The 24,453-nt window shown below is 43.1% G+C and overlaps 4 protein-coding genes across 4 annotated transcripts; 1 reads left to right on the plus strand and 3 right to left on the minus strand.

Annotated features, from left to right (window-relative positions):
* Nucleotides 1–57: 57 nt before the first annotated feature.
* Nucleotides 58–24,453, minus strand: LOC135163931 (uncharacterized). The gene is made up of 5 exons (XM_064123838.1): nucleotides 24,426–24,453; nucleotides 1,648–1,978; nucleotides 1,093–1,363; nucleotides 232–298; nucleotides 58–113 (listed from the first exon to the last, which is right to left on the minus strand). Exons 2-5 carry the CDS (start codon nucleotides 1,968–1,970, stop codon nucleotides 58–60), a joined length of 717 nt encoding a protein of 238 aa, XP_063979908.1. The 5' UTR covers nucleotides 1,971–1,978; nucleotides 24,426–24,453.
* On the minus strand, nucleotides 3,657–4,469 carry LOC135163932 (uncharacterized). The gene has a single exon (XM_064123839.1). The coding sequence runs from the start codon at nucleotides 4,467–4,469 to the stop codon at nucleotides 3,657–3,659; it is 813 nt and encodes a 270-aa protein (XP_063979909.1).
* LOC135163388 (uncharacterized) lies at nucleotides 4,368–7,771 on the minus strand. The gene is made up of 2 exons (XM_064122786.1): nucleotides 5,097–7,771; nucleotides 4,368–4,569 (listed from the first exon to the last, which is right to left on the minus strand). The coding sequence occupies exons 1-2, from the start codon at nucleotides 7,554–7,556 to the stop codon at nucleotides 4,504–4,506; spliced, it is 2,526 nt and encodes an 841-aa protein (XP_063978856.1). The 5' UTR covers nucleotides 7,557–7,771; the 3' UTR covers nucleotides 4,368–4,503.
* LOC135163933 (uncharacterized) lies at nucleotides 11,677–17,386 on the plus strand. The gene is made up of 2 exons (XM_064123840.1): nucleotides 11,677–13,234; nucleotides 13,299–17,386. The coding sequence occupies exons 1-2, from the start codon at nucleotides 11,677–11,679 to the stop codon at nucleotides 17,384–17,386; spliced, it is 5,646 nt and encodes a 1,881-aa protein (XP_063979910.1).

The following is a 24,453-nucleotide window of genomic DNA, read 5'->3' on the forward strand; positions in this document are numbered from 1 at the left end:
CTCCAAAGTGATTTTTAATTAATACTTCATAATTGGTGTTCTGTAGAAGATTGATGATCATCTATCAATCACCTGCAAACGATTCTCGATTGTTGGATCGGTCATTAAACATTCTAGGGTTAAATTAAAAAAAAAAGATGATAACTTCCGTAGAAATATTTCATTTTTTTTTTCAATTTTATTTTAAAAAAACGATGATTGATCAAACAATAATTCTTATCTATCATAGACCTGCAAAAAATAATCCCCCGAATACCACTTGAACTTCGAAATTATCTGATATTTCCCCCAAGATTTCCTACAAACAAATAAGCTTGTCAAGTTTTCCAGTTTAAAAATCACGAGCGCGAAGCGCGAGTGATTTTTCTGGAAAACTTGACACGTTCATTTGTTTGCAACGAACCTATCGGGAAATATCCGATAATTTCGGAGCTCTTGTGGTATTATATGCGATAATTCCCGAGAAATATACAGAAAACATGAAGAATAGGAAAATTTTGGCAGTCACTCCTTAAGAGCAGATAATTTTTTTTTGTAGATTTTTTTTTCAGATTTATCATGTTTATTCTTCTTAGGTTCCTCATATTTTTTTTAGGTTTATTATTTTTAGTTTTTTTAGGTTCATATTATTTTTTTCAGGTTTATTATTTTTATTCTTTTCAGGTTTATGATATTTTCTCAGGTTTATGTAATTTCTTCTTTTTTTCAGGGTTATTATTTTTATTCTTTTCAGGTGCATAATTTTTTTCAGGTTTTATGTAGTCTTTTTCCATCGTTAGGTTAAACAAATTGATAGTCCTCTAGTTTTAATCATGTTTGTTTTTTATTAAATGACCAGTATTTTTTTTTGTTACATTAGATGTTTCTTAATCCTTATTTAATATATTCCTTAGTAGTTATATTATATTTATTTTATTATCGTAATTCTTCATTACAGTATTATAATTATAAATAAAATATCATATAACAACCATTTTTGTTAAGAAATCTATCTATTACTACCAGTCTTTTTTTTTTGTTCTTTGGCTCCATCTTTTTTTTATTAATAACTAATGTAATTGATGAAGGTCAATTTTCTCCCCCCTCTCTGGCCATATCCCCTCCCTCTTTGAGGACCTCTCGGGCCGCGTCCTCTCGCTCCCCGCCCCTGCCACCTTCGTAAAATTGGCCTCTCCTTTGCAATCCTTGTGAGTGGAATTGCCCTCTTCCTCCCCTGCCACTTGGCATTTGTCCTCTGCCTCTGAGGTGCCTCATTGAGACATCTCTCCCTCCTGGATGAATTGCTGCTTCCCCTCTTGTGTTTCCTGCAGTGACGGATTCCTGCATCGTCCGTTGGAGTTTTTTGAATTCCGTCTTCCAGTAGCTGAAACATCGAAATCATTACCATTATTTGTTAGGAAAGCGTGGGGCAAAATGGAACACAAGGCAGAATTTCACAGTAGGCAAATCTTGTAATTTAAGGGAAATAGGACATTTTTGATGAAAACCCTTTTTGTAGCTTGTAAAATTCTCTACAAAAAAGGACCTCATGAAAAATGTCCTATCTCCCTTAGATTACCACATTTGCTTACTGCGAAATTCTGCCCCACGCTCCACTACATATCTAAAATATGGAAAATTTTTAAAAATATGGGGAAAAATACTAACATTGCGTCCCGTTCGGCTTGACGCTCTCCTCCCCTTTTTTTTTGACCCTCCTCGCTCTCCTTGCTGCTATTCCTCGCCTCTTCGTCGCTTTCGCCATCCGGCTCCTTTTTATCATCTTGCTGTCCTGACTGTTGTCCTTTCAATTGCTCCCTCAACAATTGCAGCTCAGCCCTCATTGCAGCAACCCTGTTTGCTTCCATCTTCTCAGCATTCTGCCTTCCTCGACTGCCCCCGCTTATTGCTTCCTCTAACAACTGTCTTCCTTCCTTGTTTTGCCTCTTCCGTCTTTCTAACTCCCACAACAGTTTCGACCTCGTTGACATGGTTCAGCCTAGTTGGATTTGAAAAAAAAAGCTGAATTCGTCTTTTCCTTCATTTTTTGACAATTCTTTTTTTCTAGAATTTCCTAACTTTTAGATTAATTTTTTTCATTATTTTTCAGGTTTATTTGACTCTTTAGACTGAGTCTATTATTTTTCTATTATTGATTTTTATTTTCAGGTTTTTCTCCACGTTTTTTGTTTGATATTCAAGTTCTAGGTTATTTTCTTCATGACTATTTTTACTTCCAGGTCAATTTTTTAAATTCTTTTTCAGGTTTAGTTTGCCAGGTTTAGGTTAGACTGCTGGGGAAAATGGCCGCCACTTCCTGTAGTTTCAAAACTGCTGGGGAAAATGGCCGCCACTTTGTGTACCATTATTTGCCGATGTACCTATTTTAGACCCATCCAACTAATGCCAACCTAAATTCCCGGACGACGGAATGTAAGGGGGGGCAACACAATAACGAAATGTCCGGGTTGATTTTTTTTTAGAACAATTGAGGAAAAGGGGCGTGGTCTTGCATAATATCGTTTTTTATGCAAAGAGAAATGAAGATTTGGGCATTTTTACATTATAAAAAAGGCGAGAGAATCCTAAAATCTATATGCCATGTTTTTTCCCGGAAAAATAACAGAAATAAAAAAAAATGCGCGAAATCATGGAAAACTAAATGTATACAGGGTGGTCCGATTAAGGGTGTCGATTCTGACCAGGCATGTTTTGGGGGTGATTCTGAGCAGAAAAGTCCTTTTCCACTTTTCGCTCGGACGCACCCCTGCAGAGATATGGGGGTGAAAAGAACGGCCAATGGGGCGCGAGCATTGTGGGGCACTCCGTCCGTGTGCCGCCGGTAAGCAGTGTGTGTGCTTCCCCTTCTCCTCGGCCGGACGTTCCATTCCGCTAGTGAGTGAGAGAGAGAGAGTGAGAGAGGGGGGGAAAAATATTTCAAGACAATCCTTTCGCGGGAGGGGGGGGGGCTGGGGTGATTAAAAACCAATTATTATTTATATTAGTATTATTTATTAAAATACAAGATTCTGAAAACCACGGGCATCCCCCTTGGCATTCCGCAGCAAATTGTTTAAATATTAATTATCTCATTATGCAGGGGGCCTACAGTATTTTGTTAAGAGATCTTGTTTGAGATAGAGACGAGTATGCGGTGCCGATTTGGGATCAGTGGGAAAAATTAAAAGACACAAGACACGTTAGACTGTTGGGGGATGCACTGTTTAATTTATTATAAATAATTTGAGGCGTAACCTCGCGTCCTTGAGAGAATTTTACAGTTAAAGCTTGTTAATTTCAATTCACGCACTGCTGGTGATGTACTAGAACAGTTATAGAGCACGCGATTGAAAAATTGAGGTTTTCTTGGAGATATTTGATTTAGAGATAGCTACAAAAACTTGAACGTCTGTGGTTCGTCAAGGATGTAGATGGACTGAGGCTCAGAAACGTCCGTTGGGCGTACGAGTCGTAGCGCGTGGTGATTTTCTCATCCCTCTATAGGGTGATTAGAAAAACTATTTAAAATTAAGTTTTCTGGAATGTTCGAGAATATTTACTGGAGGATTGGGTGATCTCTCTCTCTCTTTTAAACATCCCGGGGCCCATTCATCATCAGGGATGATGAATTATCTCTCTTGAGTTTCTCTTCTACGGTGGATGGCTTTGGTAGGTGTCTACTCCTCTTCCTGCTCTGGCTCCTCTTCTGGAGGTTGTTCTGCTGGAGGTGGATCTGTCGGTAGGAGGCAGAGCTTGGCGATGGGTCTTTTGAAGATTGAGCTGGTGCTGGTGATCCTCTCTAAGATGGGAGTTCCATTTTGTTGTGTTGGAACTGATGCTTTTGAGGTCCTGATGGTTGCAACTCTGGTTAGGCCATCTGCTCCTGGGTGAATTTCTATTACTCTTGCGAGGGGCCATTTTGCTGGAGGATAATCTTCGTCGATCATCAGGACCATGTCTCCAACCTCGATGTTCCTCTCTCTCTGGTTCCACTTATAGATGGCTTGATATCGTTGGAGACACTCTCTAGCCCATCTGGACCAGAACTGCTGGATTTTTTGAGTAACCAGATTCCATCTTTGTAGTTTTCTGGGCTCTCTGTTGAGGAGGGTTGGTTCTGGTATGATCTGGAGTGGCTCACCGATCAGGAAATGTCCTGGGGTGAGTGCTTGGAGGTCTTCTGCGTCATCCGTCATTGGAGTGATTGGCCTCGAATTCAGGCAGGCCTCGATTTGGATGAGGATGCTGTTGAGTTCCTCATAGGTGAATGTTGATGATCCGAGGACTCTCTTGAGGTGGAACTTGGTGGATTTCACAGCTGCCTCCCATTTGCCACCAAAGTGGGGTGCTCTCGGTGGTGAGAAGCTCCATTGAGTCCCCTGTGTGGCGAGGGCAGCTTGAATCTCGAGGTTCTCTCTCGAGGGTTGATTGTACAGCGTCTTGAGTACTGAGGCTGCGCCAACAAATGTAGTGGCGTTGTCGCTGTACATCACTTCGGGGATTCCTCTTCTTCCGGTGAATCTCTTATATGCCCCTATGAAGGCATCTGTCGTCTGCCTGGACACGAGCTCGAGATGAACAGCTGATGTGCTGAAACAGACAAAAACTGCAATATGCACCATAGATGGTTGGGCGTTTGTAGGCCGCCATTTGAGAATGGGAAGTGGACCTGCATAGTCCACTCCCGTGTGGAGGAATGCTCGTGTTGGTGAAGTTCTAACAGCCGGCAGTGGTGCCATTCGCTGTTGAGCCTGGCGTCCTCGGTGTCTGATGCAGATGGCACATTTCTGGATATGGGCTCTGACAGTGCCTCTGCCACCGATGATCCAGTACTTCTGTCGCGTGAAAGCTAGGGTGAGTTGTGTCCCACCGTGCAGAGTTTTTCGGTGAGCTTCTTCGAGGACTAACGTCGTTAGTCGAGACTGTCGAGGCAGGATTGCTGGGTGAATCTCTTCGGGATCCAGCTGTGAGTTTTTGAGACGGCCTCCTAGTCGGATAATTCCGAGTTCGTCTAGAGTGGGCGTTAACTTTGCCAGAGGATGACTCCGTGGTACTTGAGCTTTTCTCACGAGCAACCTATGAACAGAAGCAAAATATTGAGCTTGAGTTATTTTTACCCAGAATATCCTGGCCTCGGTGAGTTCTCTGATGGTGAGGACGGGCGTCTGGGGAACTGGCTGTCTTCTAAATCGCTCGATTGCTCTGTTCAGTGTCGCTGTTACTTGGAGTACCTTTTCCATTCTGGAGTACCTGTTGAGTAGTTCGGCTAAGGCATTGATCTTCATGGCCACTGGATAGGACGGTGACGGTCTTGCTTCGGTTGCTGCTACTGCTGGGACGTCTTCTATTGAGGAAGGCCATTCCTGGGGATCCTGATTAATCCATTCAGGTCCGGTCCACCATAGGGGATGTACTGCTAGCTCTTGAGGAGCTATTCCTCTTGAGGCACAGTCGGCTGGATTCTCCTTGCCGCTGATATGTCTCCAGCTTGCATCTGGGAGTGAGTCCTGGATTTTGATGACTCGGTTTTGGACGTAGTCTTTCCATCTTGAGGGGTGTCCTTTTATCCATGCCAGGGTTACCATAGAATCTGTCCATAGGTGAGTTTCTACTTCCCTGAGGTCGAGCATCTCTTTGGTGATGACCACTAACTTCGTAAGCAGGACAGCTGCGTTGAGTTCAAGACGAGGAATGGTCATACGCTTGATAGGAGCCACTCTTGTTTTTGCGCAGACCAGTACTGTTGAAGTAGGCTCATTGAAGTTCTCTGTCCTGAGGTACACTACTGCACCCATTGCTGCGGTGGAGGCGTCTGCGAATCCATGGATTTGGATTCTCTTCGTCTTGGATGAAATTCTCAACCATCTCGGTACTGAGATTTGATTCAGCGTATTGAGATTTAGCCTGAAGTCTTTCCATTGGCGTTGATAGTCTTCTGGTAGAGGTTCATCCCAGTTGAGTTTTAACTTCCATAGATCCTGGATGATTATTTTTCCTCGAGTGACTACTGGTGCGATGAGTCCCAATGGATCGAAGAGTTGAGCTATTTCTGATAGTGTTGTCCTCTTCGTGAACACTGCTGAATCAAACTCCTTTGATTTGTATTGGAATGTATCACTGGTTTGATGCCAATACAATCCAAGGACTTTGGTGATAGGCTCTTGGAATTGGATTATCGATTGAGTTGATGATATTCCTAATGTCTCCAAGGCTTGTGGACAGTTGCTGCTCCACTTCTGGAGTGGAAACCCGCCTGCTTGGCAAAGACCACTTAGCTGCCAGGCGATTTCTCTGAGTTCTTCTGCGGTTTCTGCTCCACCATAAATGTCATCGACATATCTGCCTTTGGTGAGTGTCTCAACTGCGGCAGGATATCGATGGCCTTCGTCCTCTGCTAATTGCTGGAGCACTCTTAGAGATAGCCATGGAGAACAGTTGAGTCCGTACGTAACTGTGGTGAGCTCGTAGGTGATGAGCTGTTGTTGCGAATTGTGCCACAGTATTCTCTGGAGATTCCACTGGTCCTTGTGAACGTTTATCTGTCGAAACATCTTGACTATGTCTGTTCCAAAGACTAGTTTGTGCTTTCTCAGCCATGTCAAGACGTTCATCGTGTCTGCTTGGAGCTTCCCCCCAGGATAGAGGATATCGTTGAGGGATATTCCTGATGAGGTTTTGCTTGAGCCGTTGAAGACTACTCTCAATTTCGTAGTGAGTGCGTCTTCTCGTAGAACCCCGTGATGCGGTAGATAGTATGCTGTGGAGGGTTCTTCTTCTATTGGTGCTCTCCTCATGTGTCCTAATGTCTCATACTCATCGATGAAGTCTCTATAGAGCTTGGCATAATTATCGTCTGCCTTGAGACGACGTGCAACTGACTGTAGTTGCCTTGAGGCTTTGAGCTTTGAGTTGCCGAGTGCTTCTGCTGATGTCCTTAGAGGGAGTCTAACTGTATAACGCCCGGTCTTGTCTCTTGAGTGCGTGGACGTAAATATTTTCTCACACTGGAGTTCATCTGGTGATAGCTCTGAGTTCTGCGTTGTGGGTAATTCTTCCTGGGTCCAAAATCTTTGAAGAAGCTCTAGGAGTTGTTCATTGGTGGATTCCTTTACGGCCGATAATGAAATCCTTGGTGAACAACCTTTGCATTCGACTGGTCCGGATAGGATCCATCCGAATACGGTTTGTTGGCCAACTAATTGAGTATTACTGGAGCTGACTACTCTCTGCTTGAGGATCCGCCCATAGGTATCAGCTCCTAATATGATGTCTATTGGCCCAGGTTTGAGATAGTCTGGATCGGCTAGTTGAAGACCTTGGAGTGGGTCGATCCTTGGTGATTTGCAGGAGAAGGATGGTAGCTTCACGGTGAGTTTCTTGAGGACGTGGGCATCAAGGTCAACTTGTTCTGACCCGTCGAGTGCGTAGAGTGTAATTGAAGCTACTCCTCTCGTGCGTCCTGCGTTCGTCTCTGCGATTCCGATGAGCTCAATTGATGATGACCTTATTGAGAGGTAGAGAGATTTTACTAGTTGCTCGGAGATGAAGGATAGCTCTGATCCTTGATCGAGGAGCATTCTTATACTCAGTGTGAAGCCTCTTGGAGATTGGATTCTTGCTTGGGCTGTGGCTAGCAACACACATTGGTGAGTGTCTTTTGATAGGTGACTCCGCTGATTATTGAGTATCTTCTGATTGCGTGTCTCTTCTGCCTTACTGATCGTTGCCGTGTTGAGCGTAGTCTTTGGTGATGTACTTCTCGAGTCTGTTGAGTTGAGTGCGATCAGTAAGGGTTCTGATTAAAGTGAATGATTTTTATGTACACTCACTCCAATCTGTCGACTCCTTCTTTGGAGGTGCAATCTCTGCCTTTGAGGTGGAAGCTACTGGCTCGTTCTGTTGCACCTCTCCCGAGGTGTGTGGGCTGCCTCCGTGGATCAGCGTGTGGTGCCTGCGTTTGCAGGTGAAGCACGTCTTTTGAGTCTTGCACTTTGAGAAGACGTGTGGCCCTAGACAGTTAAAGCACAGTCTGGTGGTTGAGACGAAGTCGTTCCTCTGGATCGGTGATAGGGCTATAAATTTGTCGCAATTCGCGATGAAATGCGACCCCTTGCAGTAAGCGCAGTTGTTACTGGGCTTTGTTGCTTCCCGATGATCAGCTGATTGAGTTGAGGCTGTGAAAACTCTTCGTGTCCCTTGAGGAGATGCTGGTCGTGGTCGTTGAGTCTGAGTCTTCGGATGGAGTCGTTCTCCTGCGTTGATACCTCGTGCGCACGACTCCACGAAGTTGGTGAAGTCCTTGAGTGATGGAAAATCCTTGGAATCCCCTACTTTGAGTTCCCATGCTCTTAGGGTCTCTGTGTCCAGAGATCTTCTCAATAGATGAACCAGCATCTGTTCCAAAATCTGGTCTTTTGGAAGCTTGGTTGTGGTGATCAGCTGATCAAACGTCTCCAGCGTAGCTGCTGCGTTCGAATTGAGGTTCTCTGCGTTCGCCTTAGTGATTTTGGGAAGACTGAGGACCCTGTTGAATAGAGCTTGTGCTGCTAATCTAGGATCCTCATATTTCCTCACTAATTTGTCCCATGCCTTCTCATAATTCTCCTCGGTGATTGTGAAGGTGGACAATAATTGAGAGGCTGGTCCCTTGAGTGCTTCCTTGAGACGAACCAGCTTCTGTACTGGTGGGATTGAGTCGTCTTTGCCCACCAGTGATTGGAAGAGATCTCTAAATTGGCTCCATTTAGAGTGACTTCCATCAAACGTGATGAGTGAGATACGCTTTAATTGGTTGGCCTGCTTCGTTGAGGTGGATGCGTTCGCCTCCTCTTTTTTAAGTTGCCCTTTCAGTTGATAAATCAACTTTGAGCAATCTCGACGCCATGTGGTGGCCCTTTTATACCCCTCATAGGCCAGGTACTCTTGAGTGGGAAGCAGGTTGACCGCGAATTCCTTTTGAATGGTCACTACCTCGTTCCAGTCAGCTTCCAGCATTTTCTCGTGGCCCTCGAGTTCATCTAACGTGAGCCTAGTTATTTGAGTGGCCAGTTCCAGCAGCTCCTTGTGCAGGTCACTAAATCCACGCAGCTTTGTTCGGATTTGCTGGAGCTGGAAGTTTTGTAGCGCAGACAGATTCAGCGGGTCCGGTATTGGTGGCACCCCAATACATGATTCCCGCGTCTTGATGCGAGTTGGAGTGGGCTCTGGTTGCTTTTGCTCTGAGACGTCATCATTAACCTCTAATGATGACGGACCTGGAGTGGGCGTGTCCTCTGTAGCTTCGGACACTCTAATACTTGGACGAGCAAAATTAGCATCCGCATCTTTAAATTGATCATCGAGAATCTCTTCGAGATCGTCTGGGTGTTTTTGGTGTAAGTCAGACATGGTTACTTACTTGGTGAGTAGCTATTTGATTTCTACTTTACCTAATGCTGACTTATTCACACTTGCGGTCGGTAATGTAGAGTGCTTACTTGGTGATGCCGCTTTCTGAGGTCGGTTGAGTCCCACTGAGGTTCGGCTGAGTTCGGCTTCACGAGGTGTTCCGACGATTCGAAGAAGCACGTTGAGTCCTGGGTGTCGGTGTTTATGGTTGAGTACGCCTGAATGTAAACACTAGACCCAGTGTTTGGTGATGTTCTCTGACCTTGTCCTTTTGTTAGGCCCGTGAGGAATGTTGACCGCACGTACCTGAGTGTCAATTATCACTGCACGAACTTTCCACTGAACAAAATTCACGATGTAATTTTTCCACCGATTTCCCAGATCCGGCTCGAAGGACCAAATGTTTGAGATGGAGACGAGGTTGCGGTGCCGATTTGGGATCGGTGGGAAAAATAAAAAGACACGAGACACGTTAGCTGATGGGAGATGTACTATTTAATTTATTGTAAAACAATTTGAGGCGTAACCTCGCGTCTTTCGAGAGAACTTTGTCACAATAGAGTTTATCAATTTCAATTCACGCACTGCTGGTGATGTACTAGAACAGTTATAGAGCACGCGATTGAAAAATTGAGGTTTTCTTGGAGATATTTGATTTAGAGATAGCTACAAAAACTTGAACGTCTGTGGTTCGTCAAGGATGTAGATGGACTGAGGCTCAGAAACGTCCGTTGGGCGTACGAGTCGTAGCGCGTGGTGATTTTCTCATCCCTCTATAGGGTGATTAGAAAAACTATTTAAAATTAAGTTTTCTGGAATGTTCGAGAATATTTACTGGAGGATTGGGTGATCTCTCTCTCTCTTTTAAACAGATCTTTTTTATTGCAAATTAAATTTACAACAAGAAAGGTCTCTTGACAAAATACTGTAGGCCCCCTGCATAATGAGATAATTAATATTTAAACAATTTGCTGCGGAATGCCAAGGGGGATGCCCGTGGTTTTCGGGATTTTTCCATAAAAAAACACGTTTTGACAATTATCTTGTAAACAAATGGGTTTACAACATTTTGTCAAGACGCATTTTTTGCCGGGAATTCAATTATAAATATTAATTATTTGAGATAAAAATCGCGAAATCGTCTTCTTTTATTAATTAATCGCGGTGTTTGTTTAAATTTCAAATCGATTTATTGAATAAACAAATGGATTTACGGGACCCGCCATAAGACATTTATTGTAGACAATTTGATTCTCTGCAACAAATCTCTTATGACAAAAGGCCGTAAATCCATTTGTTTAGTTGATAATCAAGAAAACGCGTTTATTGCGCCGGATTCCCCCGAAAATCGCGAGCCATCCCCTGGCAATGTAGAGATGCATTGTTTATTATTAATTATCCTGATAAGAGGCTCTTTTACAAGATTTTGTCAAGAGACCTGTTTAAAAGAGAGAGAGAGATCACCCAATCCTCCAGTAAATATTCTCGAACATTCCAGAAAACTTAATTTTAAATAGTTTTTCTAATCACCCTATAGAGGGATGAGAAAATCACCACGCGCTACGACTCGTACGCCCAACGGACGTTTCTGAGCCTCAGTCCATCTACATCCTTGACGAACCACAGACGTTCAAGTTTTTGTAGCTATCTCTAAATCAAATATCTCCAAGAAAACCTCAATTTTTCAATCGCGTGCTCTATAACTGTTCTAGTACATCACCAGCAGTGCGTGAATTGAAATTGATAAACTCTATTGTGACAAAGTTCTCTCGAAAGACGCGAGGTTACGCCTCAAATTGTTTTACAATAAATTAAATAGTACATCTCCCATCAGCTAACGTGTCTCGTGTCTTTTTATTTTTCCCACCGATCCCAAATCGGCACCGCAACCTCGTCTCCATCTCAAACATTTGGTCCTTCGAGCCGGATCTGGGAAATCGGTGGAAAAATTACATCGTGAATTTTGTTCAGTGGAAAGTTCGTGCAGTGATAATTGACACTCAGGTACGTGCGGTCAACATTCCTCACGGGCCTAACAAAAGGACAAGGTCAGAGAACATCACCAAACACTGGGTCTAGTGTTTACATTCAGGCGTACTCAACCATAAACACCGACACCCAGGACTCAACGTGCTTCTTCGAATCGTCGGAACACCTCGTGAAGCCGAACTCAGCCGAACCTCAGTGGGACTCAACCGACCTCAGAAAGCGGCATCACCAAGTAAGCACTCTACATTACCGACCGCAAGTGTGAATAAGTCAGCATTAGGTAAAGTAGAAATCAAATAGCTACTCACCAAGTAAGTAACCATGTCTGACTTACACCAAAAACACCCAGACGATCTCGAAGAGATTCTCGATGATCAATTTAAAGATGCGGATGCTAATTTTGCTCGTCCAAGTATTAGAGTGTCCGAAGCTACAGAGGACACGCCCACTCCAGGTCCGTCATCATTAGAGGTTAATGATGACGTCTCAGAGCAAAAGCAACCAGAGCCCACTCCAACTCGCATCAAGACGCGGGAATCATGTATTGGGGTGCCACCAATACCGGACCCGCTGAATCTGTCTGCGCTACAAAACTTCCAGCTCCAGCAAATCCGAACAAAGCTGCGTGGATTTAGTGACCTGCACAAGGAGCTGCTGGAACTGGCCACTCAAATAACTAGGCTCACGTTAGATGAACTCGAGGGCCACGAGAAAATGCTGGAAGCTGACTGGAACGAGGTAGTGACCATTCAAAAGGAATTCGCGGTCAACCTGCTTCCCACTCAAGAGTACCTGGCCTATGAGGGGTATAAAAGGGCCACCACATGGCGTCGAGATTGCTCAAAGTTGATTTATCAACTGAAAGGGCAACTTAAAAAAGAGGAGGCGAACGCATCCACCTCAACGAAGCAGGCCAACCAATTAAAGCGTATCTCACTCATCACGTTTGATGGAAGTCACTCTAAATGGAGCCAATTTAGAGATCTCTTCCAATCACTGGTGGGCAAAGACGACTCAATCCCACCAGTACAGAAGCTGGTTCGTCTCAAGGAAGCACTCAAGGGACCAGCCTCTCAATTATTGTCCACCTTCACAATCACCGAGGAGAATTATGAGAAGGCATGGGACAAATTAGTGAGGAAATATGAGGATCCTAGATTAGCAGCACAAGCTCTATTCAACAGGGTCCTCAGTCTTCCCAAAATCACTAAGGCGAACGCAGAGAACCTCAATTCGAACGCAGCAGCTACGCTGGAGACGTTTGATCAGCTGATCACCACAACCAAGCTTCCAAAAGACCAGATTTTGGAACAGATGCTGGTTCATCTATTGAGAAGATCTCTGGACACAGAGACCCTAAGAGCATGGGAACTCAAAGTAGGGGATTCCAAGGATTTTCCATCACTCAAGGACTTCACCAACTTCGTGGAGTCGTGCGCACGAGGTATCAACGCAGGAGAACGACTCCATCCGAAGACTCAGACTCAACGACCACGACCAGCATCTCCTCAAGGGACACGAAGAGTTTTCACAGCCTCAACTCAATCAGCTGATCATCGGGAAGCAACAAAGCCCAGTAACAACTGCGCTTACTGCAAGGGGTCGCATTTCATCGCGAATTGCGACAAATTTATAGCCCTATCACCGATCCAGAGGAACGACTTCGTCTCAACCACCAGACTGTGCTTTAACTGTCTAGGGCCACACGTCTTCTCAAAGTGCAAGACTCAAAAGACGTGCTTCACCTGCAAACGCAGGCACCACACGCTGATCCACGGAGGCAGCCCACACACCTCGGGAGAGGTGCAACAGAACGAGCCAGTAGCTTCCACCTCAAAGGCAGAGATTGCACCTCCAAAGAAGGAGTCGACAGATTGGAGTGAGTGTACATAAAAATCATTCACTTTAATCAGAACCCTTACTGATCGCACTCAACTCAACAGACTCGAGAAGTACATCACCAAAGACTACGCTCAACACGGCAACGATCAGTAAGGCAGAAGAGACACGCAATCAGAAGATACTCAATAATCAGCGGAGTCACCTATCAAAAGACACTCACCAATGTGTGTTGCTAGCCACAGCCCAAGCAAGAATCCAATCTCCAAGAGGCTTCACACTGAGTATAAGAATGCTCCTCGATCAAGGATCAGAGCTATCCTTCATCTCCGAGCAACTAGTAAAATCTCTCTACCTCTCAATAAGGTCATCATCAATTGAGCTCATCGGAATCGCAGAGACGAACGCAGGACGCACGAGAGGAGTAGCTTCAATTACACTCTACGCACTCGACGGGTCAGAACAAGTTGACCTTGATGCCCACGTCCTCAAGAAACTCACCGTGAAGCTACCATCCTTCTCCTGCAAATCACCAAGGATCGACCCACTCCAAGGTCTTCAACTAGCCGATCCAGACTATCTCAAACCTGGGCCAATAGACATCATATTAGGAGCTGATACCTATGGGCGGATCCTCAAGCAGAGAGTAGTCAGCTCCAGTAATACTCAATTAGTTGGCCAACAAACCGTATTCGGATGGATCCTATCCGGACCAGTCGAATGCAAAGGTTGTTCACCAAGGATTTCATTATCGGCCGTAAAGGAATCCACCAATGAACAACTCCTAGAGCTTCTTCAAAGATTTTGGACCCAGGAAGAATTACCCACAACGCAGAACTCAGAGCTATCACCAGATGAACTCCAGTGTGAGAAAATATTTACGTCCACGCACTCAAGAGACAAGACCGGGCGTTATACAGTTAGACTCCCTCTAAGGACATCAGCAGAAGCACTCGGCAACTCAAAGCTCAAAGCCTCAAGGCAACTACAGTCAGTTGCACGTCGTCTCAAGGCAGACGATAATTATGCCAAGCTCTATAGAGACTTCATCGATGAGTATGAGACATTAGGACACATGAGGAGAGCACCAATAGAAGAAGAACCCTCCACAGCATACTATCTACCGCATCACGGGGTTCTACGAGAAGACGCACTCACTACGAAATTGAGAGTAGTCTTCAACGGCTCAAGCAAAACCTCATCAGGAATATCCCTCAACGATATCCTCTATCCTGGGGGGAAGCTCCAAGCAGACACGATGAACGTCTTGACATGGCTGAGAAAGCACAAACTAGTCTTTGGAACAGACATAGTCAAGATGTTTCGACAGATAAACGTTCACAAGGACCAGTGGAATCTCCAGAGAATACTGTGGCACAATTCGCAACAACAGCTCATCACCTACGAGCTCACCACAGTTACGTACGGACTCAACTGTTCTCCATGGCTATCTCTAAGAGTGCTCCAGCAATTAGCAGAGGACGAAGGCCATCGATATCCTGCCGCAGTTGAGACACTCACCAAAGGCAGATATGTCGATGACATTTATGGTGGAGCAGAAACCGCAGAAGAACTCAGAGAAATCGCCTGGCAGCTAAGTGGTCTTTGCCAAGCAGGCGGGTTTCCACTCCAGAAGTGGAGCAGCAACTGTCCACAAGCCTTGGAGACATTAGGAATATCATCAACTCAATCGATAATCCAATTCCAAGAGCCTATCACCAAAGTCCTTGGATTGTATTGGCATCAAACCACTGATACATTCCAATACAAATCAAAGGAGTTTGATTCAGCAGTGTTCACGAAGAGGACAACACTATCAGAAATAGCTCAACTCTTCGATCCATTGGGACTCATCGCACCAGTAGTCACTCGAGGAAAAATAATCATCCAGGATCTATGGAAGTTAAAACTCAACTGGGATGAACCTCTACCAGAAGACTATCAACGCCAATGGAAAGACTTCAGGCTCAATCTCAATACGCTGAATCAAATCTCAGTACCGAGATGGTTGAGAATTTCATCCAAGACGAAGAGAATCCAAATCCATGGATTCGCAGACGCCTCCACCGCAGCAATGGGTGCAGTAGTGTACCTCAGGACAGAGAACTTCAATGAGCCTACTTCAACAGTACTGGTCTGCGCAAAAACAAGAGTGGCTCCTATCAAGCGTATGACCATTCCTCGTCTTGAACTCAACGCAGCTGTCCTGCTTACGAAGTTAGTGGTCATCACCAAAGAGATGCTCGACCTCAGGGAAGTAGAAACTCACCTATGGACAGATTCTATGGTAACCCTGGCATGGATAAAAGGACACCCCTCAAGATGGAAAGACTACGTCCAAAACCGAGTCATCAAAATCCAGGACTCACTCCCAGATGCAAGCTGGAGACATATCAGCGGCAAGGAGAATCCAGCCGACTGTGCCTCAAGAGGAATAGCTCCTCAAGAGCTAGCAGTACATCCCCTATGGTGGACCGGACCTGAATGGATTAATCAGGATCCCCAGGAATGGCCTTCCTCAATAGAAGACGTCCCAGCAGTAGCAGCAACCGAAGCAAGACCGTCACCGTCCTATCCAGTGGCCATGAAGATCAATGCCTTAGCCGAACTACTCAACAGGTACTCCAGAATGGAAAAGGTACTCCAAGTAACAGCGACACTGAACAGAGCAATCGAGCGATTTAGAAGACAGCCAGTTCCCCAGACGCCCGTCCTCACCATCAGAGAACTCACCGAGGCCAGGATATTCTGGGTAAAAATAACTCAAGCTCAATATTTTGCTTCTGTTCATAGGTTGCTCGTGAGAAACGCTCAAGTACCACGGAGTCATCCTCTGGCAAAGTTAACGCCCACTCTAGACGAACTCGGAATTATCCGACTAGGAGGCCGTCTCAAAAACTCACAGCTGGATCCCGAAGAGATTCACCCAGCAATCCTGCCTCGACAGTCTCGACTAACGACGTTAGTCCTCGAAGAAGCTCACCGAAAAACTCTGCACGGTGGGACACAACTCACCCTAGCTTTCACGCGACAGAAGTACTGGATCATCGGTGGCAGAGGCACTGTCAGAGCCCATATCCAGAAATGTGCCATCTGCATCAGACACCGAGGACGCCAGGCTCAACAGCGAATGGCACCACTGCCGGCTGTTAGAACTTCACCAACACGAGCATTCCTCCACACGGGAGTGGACTATGCAGGTCCACTTCCCATTCTCAAATGGCGGCCTACAAACGCCCAACCATCTATGGTGCATATTGCAGTTTTTGTCTGTTTCAGCACATCAGCTGTTCATCTCGAGCTCGTGTCCAGGCAGACGACAGATGCCTTCATAGGGGCATATAAGAGATTCACCGGAAGAAGAGGAATCCCCGAAGTGATGTACAGCGACAACGCCACTACATTTGTTGGCGCAGCCTCAGTACTCAAGACGCTGTACAATCAACCCTCGAGAGAGAACCTCGAGATTCAAGCTGCCCTCGCCACACAGGGGACTCAATGGAGCTTCTCACCACCGAGAGCACCCCACTTTGGTGGCAAATGGGAGGCAGCTGTGAAATCCACCAAGTTCCACCTCAAGAGAGTCCTCGGATCATCAACATTCACCTATGAGGAACTCAACAGCATCCTCATCCAAATCGAGGCCTGCCTGAATTCGAGGCCAATCACTCCAATGACGGATGACGCAGAAGACCTCCAAGCACTCACCCCAGGACATTTCCTGATCGGTGAGCCACTCCAGATCATACCAGAACCAACCCTCCTCAACAGAGAGCCCAGAAAACTACAAAGATGGAATCTGGTTACTCAAAAAATCCAGCAGTTCTGGTCCAGATGGGCTAGAGAGTGTCTCCAACGATATCAAGCCATCTATAAGTGGAACCAGAGAGAGAGGAACATCGAGGTTGGAGACATGGTCCTGATGATCGACGAAGATTATCCTCCAGCAAAATGGCCCCTCGCAAGAGTAATAGAAATTCACCCAGGAGCAGATGGCCTAACCAGAGTTGCAACCATCAGGACCTCAAAAGCATCAGTTCCAACACAACAAAATGGAACTCCCATCTTAGAGAGGATCACCAGCACCAGCTCAATCTTCAAAAGACCCATCGCCAAGCTCTGCCTCCTACCGACAGATCCACCTCCAGCAGAACAACCTCCAGAAGAGGAGCCAGAGCAGGAAGAGGAGTAGACACCTACCAAAGCCATCCACCGTAGAAGAGAAACTCAAGAGAGATAATTCATCATCCCTGATGATGAATGGGCCCCGGGATGTTTAAAAGAGAGAGAGAGATCACCCAATCCTCCAGTAAATATTCTCGAACATTCCAGAAAACTTAATTTTAAATAGTTTTTCTAATCACCCTATAGAGGGATGAGAAAATCACCACGCGCTACGACTCGTACGCCCAACGGACGTTTCTGAGCCTCAGTCCATCTACATCCTTGACGAACCACAGACGTTCAAGTTTTTGTAGCTATCTCTAAATCAAATATCTCCAAGAAAACCTCAATTTTTCAATCGCGTGCTCTATAACTGTTCTAGTACATCACCAGCAGTGCGTGAATTGAAATTAATAAACTCTATTGTGACAAAGTTCTCTCGAAAGACGCGAGGTTACGCCTCAAATTGTTTTACAATAAATTAAATAGTACATCTCCCATCAGCTAACGTGTCTCGTGTCTTTTTATTTTTCCCACCGATCCCAAATCGGCACCGCAACCTCGTCTCCATCTCAAACAGACCTTTCTTGTTGTAAATTTAATTTGCAATAAAAAAGATCTCTTAACAAAATGCTGTAGGCCCCCTGCATAATGAGATAATTAATATTTAAACAATTTGCTGCGGAATGCCAAGGGGGATGCCCGTGGTTTTCAGAATCTTGTATTTTAATAAATAATACTAATATAAATAATAATTGGTTTTTAATCACCCCAGCCCCCCCCCCTCCCGCGAAAGGATTGTCTTGAAATATCTTTCCCCCCCTCTCTCTCTCTCTCTCTCTCTCTCACTCACTAGCGGCATGGAACGTCCGGCCGCGGAGAAGGGGAAGCACACACACTGCTTACCGGCGGCACACGGACGGAGTGCCCCACAATGCTCGCGCCCCATTGGCCGTTCTTTTCACCCCCATATCTCTGCAGGGGTGCGTCCGAGCGAAAAGTGGAAAAGGACTTTTCTGCTCAGAATCACCCCCAAAACATGCCTGGTCAGAATCGACACCCTTAATCGGACCACCCTGTATAAACCCGCAGCTGTACGCTGACGTTTTTGCGCATACACATGGCGCAAGCAGCTACTGCGGCTTCTGATAAAAAGCAACATCAAATTCGTGAAAATTGTGAACAGTAAGATTGAAAATAATTGTTGGTCCATTGGGGTAAAAATTGTTAGTGACATATCTAACGGAGTACTAATAGTGACATATCACTCACCAAGTGCGAGTGACTCAGATTTTATCAACTATATAGAAGACATTTGTGAGTCTGTTGAGAGACAGGAAAATTGTATTTGCGTTGGCGACTTTAATATCGATTTAAACAGCGATCGATATTATTCGAGAAAATTGAACAATGTCTTTGCAGCACTGGGCATGAAGCAATTAATAAAAGAGCCAACGAGAATAGATGTAAATAGCGCAACGACAATTGATCTGTTATTTAGTAATACTGAAGTCAATGCTAGCGTCATACATGACCCAAAAATAACGGATCATCCAATAATAGAGTTTAGCCTTGGAATGACGACGATCGATAATCCGATAAGCAGAAGACAAAGCCGAGACTTCAAGAATTTTAACGCTAAGATTTTTAAAGAACAATTAAAGATGAATTTGCAACATAGATCTTCTACTGAAAATGACATTCTTAATGTAGATGACAAAGCAAATATATTTGTGGATACCATAATTCGAACACTTGACTCGGAAGCTCCTCTGCGAAACAGGGCTATAAAAACCAGAATAGTGGATAAAAAATGGTTTAACGACGAGGTGAAGAAATTGATAAGGGAGAGACAAAATTTGTTCAAAGTTGTTATGACACGTAATGGAGAAGATGACTGGCATAAATTTAGGAAGAAAAGGAATGAAGTAGTTTCTCATATCAGAGAAAGAAAAAGGGCATATTATGAGAACGAAATTGATAACAATAGAAAAAATCAGAACAAAATGTGGAAAGCATTGAAAAATATTCTAAACAAAAAACAAGCTAGTACATTACCGGATGAAATAAATATCAACGGGATTACGATCACGAATGAAGCGGCAATTGCGAGTGCGTTCAATAATTATTTTATAAACAGCGTAAAAGATAACATAAATAGCATTGCGAATCGCGAGTCTCGAATGGAAATGATGATACTCACTGAACAGAGATTCGAGAATTTCAATTTGATAATGCCAACGGATCTGGAAAAAATGCTGCAGGTTCTGCCAAAAAAGAGTGGCACTAGCGAAGGAATTTCGAGTTGCATATTAAAATTAGTTTCAGAAACTGCGAGTGATCAACTATGTGAAATACTAAATGATTCATTGGAGAAGGGATATGTTCCCAGAGAGTGGAAACACTCAGAAATCACGCCCATACAAAAAATTAAAAATACTCATAATGCTGAAGAATTTAGGCCAATCAATATGCTTCCGCAATATGAAAAAATTTTAGAGAAGATAGTGGCGAAACAGGTAATGAACTATTTGGAACTAAATAGCCTATTGATCAAGGAACAATTTGGGTTCAGGGAAAAGAAATCATGCGAAAAAGCTGTACAAAGTCTGGTGTCTGACTGGAGAGAGACCATTGATCAAGGAAATATAGTGGGAGCTATATTTATTGATTTGCAACGAGCATTTGAAACGGTAGATCGAAATGTCCTATTGATAAAACTGAAAAACTATGGTATTGGCGGGAGGGTCTGAAATTGATTTAGTTCCTTCCTAAGCGAACGTATACAAAGCGTGAGCTACCCAGCAACGAAATCTAATAGGTTAGAAGTAACGTCCGGAGTTCCTCAAGGATCGGTGTTGGGACCATTATTATTCTTAATTTATATAAATGATATACTAAAATGTACTATAAAGAAGATTAATATGAGATTATTTGCTGACGACATGGTTTTGTATGTGTGTGACTCGAGCTCTGAAAAGCTGGAAAGGCAAATGAATGAACAACTTCATATATTGGAGGATTACTTGGTGGAAAATAAATTGAAAATGAACACCGCAAAAATGAAATTCATGATTATTAAAAATAGAAAACAGAACATCGGAAAAAATGTCAGGGTTATGTGCAAGAATGGGTTTGAAATTGAAAACGTTGGCAAATTAAAAAATCTGGGAATATTAATCGATTGTAACCTTACCTTTAAAGCCTATGTGGAGTACCTAGTCAAGAAAGTGGGTAAGAAGATCGGGATATTGAACCGGATTGGTAATAATTTGAGTAGGATGGCCAGAAATATGGTGTATAAAAGCATAATAGCCCCACATTTCGAGTATTGCAGCACAATTCTTTATACAGTGGACGAAACACGATTAAAGGAACTGCAGAAGTTACAGAATAAGGGAATGAGGAGTATTCTGCATTGCAGTCGCCGAACTAAAGTGGATATGCTGACTGCATTATCATTCTTGTCGGTGGAGCAGGGGCTTCGAATGAATGTCATAAAATATGTGCATGCAGCTACGATGGAAGGCGAATGGCCAGTGAAAAATGATAGTAATGCTGGTGGTGAGAGGCGAAGAGGGGGAGTTTTGCGGGTACCCTTCAGACGAACCAGCTTCGCCGAAAATAACGCGATGTACAAAGGAGTGCAATTAAACAACGAAATACTCGAAAATTTGCTATGTGGCTCAAGGGAACTGTTTGAAACGCGAATGTTCAGCGCCAAATTCGTAATGAAGGCCCCCGGTCAGGCCAAAAGGTCAGCAGCGACACCTCAGGTCACTAGGCCCTCGAGCTGACCCCGGAAGCCCAAAAAACTCGCCCTAGTCTACCGTGGACAGCCATCGAGTGCAGTAACGCGTAAATCTTTAAGTACCTCTCCTAATTCTACCCCAGTACATCACCTAAGTGAATCCCCAAGTACATCTCCATCAGAGATATAAGGAGGATTTCCTTATTAAGTTACCCAACAGAGCTAAATAATTGTGAATCGAACATTCAGCGAACAAAACCAGTACATTATCAATTTAACTATTAAACAATTGTGTAAAACTTCGACTTTGGTGGCACGTGGCCCCATTAAACTTTTACAGAAAAGTGAACAGTGAGTTTAAATTTCACCCGGATTAATCCCACCATATCCTTCACCTGATTCTTCACCCACATCCACTCTAAAGATTAGACCCTCCCCAAACAGGAACAAAAGAAGCGCAATGTAATTGTGTATGTGAAAAACAATGCGCAATGAATGTAATGGAAGCGAAAAACAATGTAGCTGTTGCTAAAGAATAAACGCAATCAATCAATCTCTCTCTCTCTCCCCCTCCCCGGCGCTCCGCTCGCCCTCGATTTCAATCGACATTGACAACGCAGATGCTGTGACGTATGCCAGTGTAACCGCGCAAACACCGCACAGGTCGGTGTATGGCGATTCCGTGATAATTGTGAAACTCATTGCGAATGTAAGCGCTGAAGTAACGGAAACAGCTGTAAAAAACAACATTGATCTGACAGATCTCGCAATAGATGTGTGTAAGTTTAAAAAATCATCAAAAGGAAAAGTCGTGATTGACTGCAAGAATCCACTGGAAACGAAGAAACTAGTTGACTATATGGGTGAGCAGTTAGGCGCTGAATATAAAGTGTTAACTCCAAAAAAATATGTACCACAGATAAAAGTGACGAATATTGATATTGACTATAATGAAAAAACAAACGAGGTAATAGCGAGAGATCTACTGAAACAAAATAAATGGGATGTAATTGCGGGTGGAGTTGACCTGAAAATAATAAATAAATGGGTCATCACAAAATATAATAAAATGTCACTTGTCATTGAGGTGGGCAAAAATATGCATCAAAATATTATAAAAAGAGGATTTGTTAACTTAGGCTGGAATAGGTGTAAAGTAACAGAATATGTAAATGTCAAGCGATGTTTCAATTGTTGGGGTTTTCATCATATCGCGAAAAATTGTAAGAAACCAATTGTCTGCGGAAAATGCTCACTAAATCATAGTACACAGGAATGTCGAGCTACGGAATTCAAATGTATCAGCTGTTGGACTCACAAAGAGAAATTACAACTTACGAACGAAAAAATTGAACACCATGTGAAAGATAAATCGTGCTCTTCCCACAAATATTTTATGAACAGATACAAAATAGGAAATGTCGCGATTTCGTAAGATCTCTACCAAATACAACCGTATATAAATCGCCAGTCGTATATATGAATGTCCGTAGTTTATTGAGAAATAAAGATGAAATAGTGGATCTGGTGATTAATGTGAAAAAGCCGGCAATAATAGCGCTATCCGAAACTAGACAAACGTAATAGATGATGAGGAAATTCATGTACCAGGTTATCGAATCTTGAGGTGTGACTCTGAAAAAAGAACAACGGGAGGGGTTTTGGGGTATGTCCGTAGCGATATCAAATATAAAACATCTGTAAATAAAAAAATTGACAATAATTGCTGGGCAATCGGTATTAAAATAAATGTTAGAAGCTTTAAAGGGGTGATCATAGTAACTTATCGTTCTCCGAAGGCAAATATATCGGAATTTATAGAGTTTAAAGAAGACATATGTGAAAACTTTAAAAATGAACGTAACTGCATATGCATGGGAGATTTTAACATAAATGTCAATGAGAACTCATGTTATTCACACAAACTACTCGGAGCTTTTTCAGGACTTGGCATGAAGCAATATGTAAAAGAACCGACGAGAATTAATGAAAGGTCATCAACCATCATTGATCTAGTGTTTTGTAACAATCATATGTCTTTGAAAGTAGTGAATGACGTGAGAATAACCGATCATGCCCTAATCGAATTTGAGTTGGAAACAGATAGACATATACAAAGAAACGACAAAATATTAAAGCGTAATTTTAAAGATTTCAACGAAGTAACATTTCAAGAGAAAGTGTTATCTGAATTTAGTACTTTCAATACAATTTTAGATACAAACGACCTAGAAAATGCTGCGACAAAATTAATTTATACAATTGCTAAAACAGTGGACGAGTTAGCCCCTGAAAAGTGGATTAACGAAAAAAATGCCAGAAGGGCAAAACAATGATTCGATAGTAGTATCAAACAATTAATCTTAGAAAGACGAGAGCTATTTTTAATAGCCAAATATACTGGAAATGAAAATGATTGGTTAAAGTATAAACAGACGAGAAATAAAGTGGTGTCTGCAATGCGAAACGCAAAACTGAAATATTATGGCGAAAAAATTAATGAAAATAAGACAAATAGTAAAATGATCTGGAAAACTTTAAAGAAATTGATGAATGGAACTAGCGAAGCAAAATTGCCTAGCGAAATACATATGAATAATATTAAGATAGATGGAGATGATAATATAGCAAACAAATTCAATAGCTATTTTGTAAGTAGCGTTCAAGAAATTTTAAGAACTTTTAAAGTAATAGAAATAGATAATGATTCTGAGAAATATACAAATACATCGCTCAATGATTTTCACACTGTATCGGAAAAGGAATTTAATAGAATAATAGGAGATTTACCGAATAAAAATGGCACCAGAGACGGAATATCAACAAAAATAATGAAATTGGCTAACAAGTGCATGGGAAGTAATATTAGACAAATTATGAACGAATCTATTATGAAAGGTCACGTCCCAAGTAAATGGAAACACTCGCAAATTATACCGATTCCAAAAGTAAAAAATACGACGAAAATGGAGGAGTTTAGGCCTATTAACATACTCCCACAATATGAAAAAATATCAGAAAAAATCGTATCAAAACAGCTTATCGAATATTTTGAAAAACATAACCTGTTCATAAATGAACAATATGGATTCCGAGAAAATAGATCTTGTGAAAATGCTGTGCAAGAAATCACATCGGAATGGAAAAAATTTATTGGGGAGGGAATGATTGTGGGAGCTATGTTCATAGACCTGAAACGGGCATTCGAAACAGTGGACCGCAAATTATTACTAAAAAAATGGAAAGGTACGGAATTGGGGGGTCGGTGCTAAAATGGTTCCAGTCATACTTAGAAAATAGAACACAATCAACGTACTACAGATACAGCCAGTCGAACGTAGTTG

The sequence above is a fragment of the Diachasmimorpha longicaudata genome, chromosome 6 (genome assembly GCF_034640455.1).
Source record: "Diachasmimorpha longicaudata isolate KC_UGA_2023 chromosome 6, iyDiaLong2, whole genome shotgun sequence".
NCBI lineage: Eukaryota > Metazoa > Arthropoda > Insecta > Hymenoptera > Braconidae > Diachasmimorpha > Diachasmimorpha longicaudata.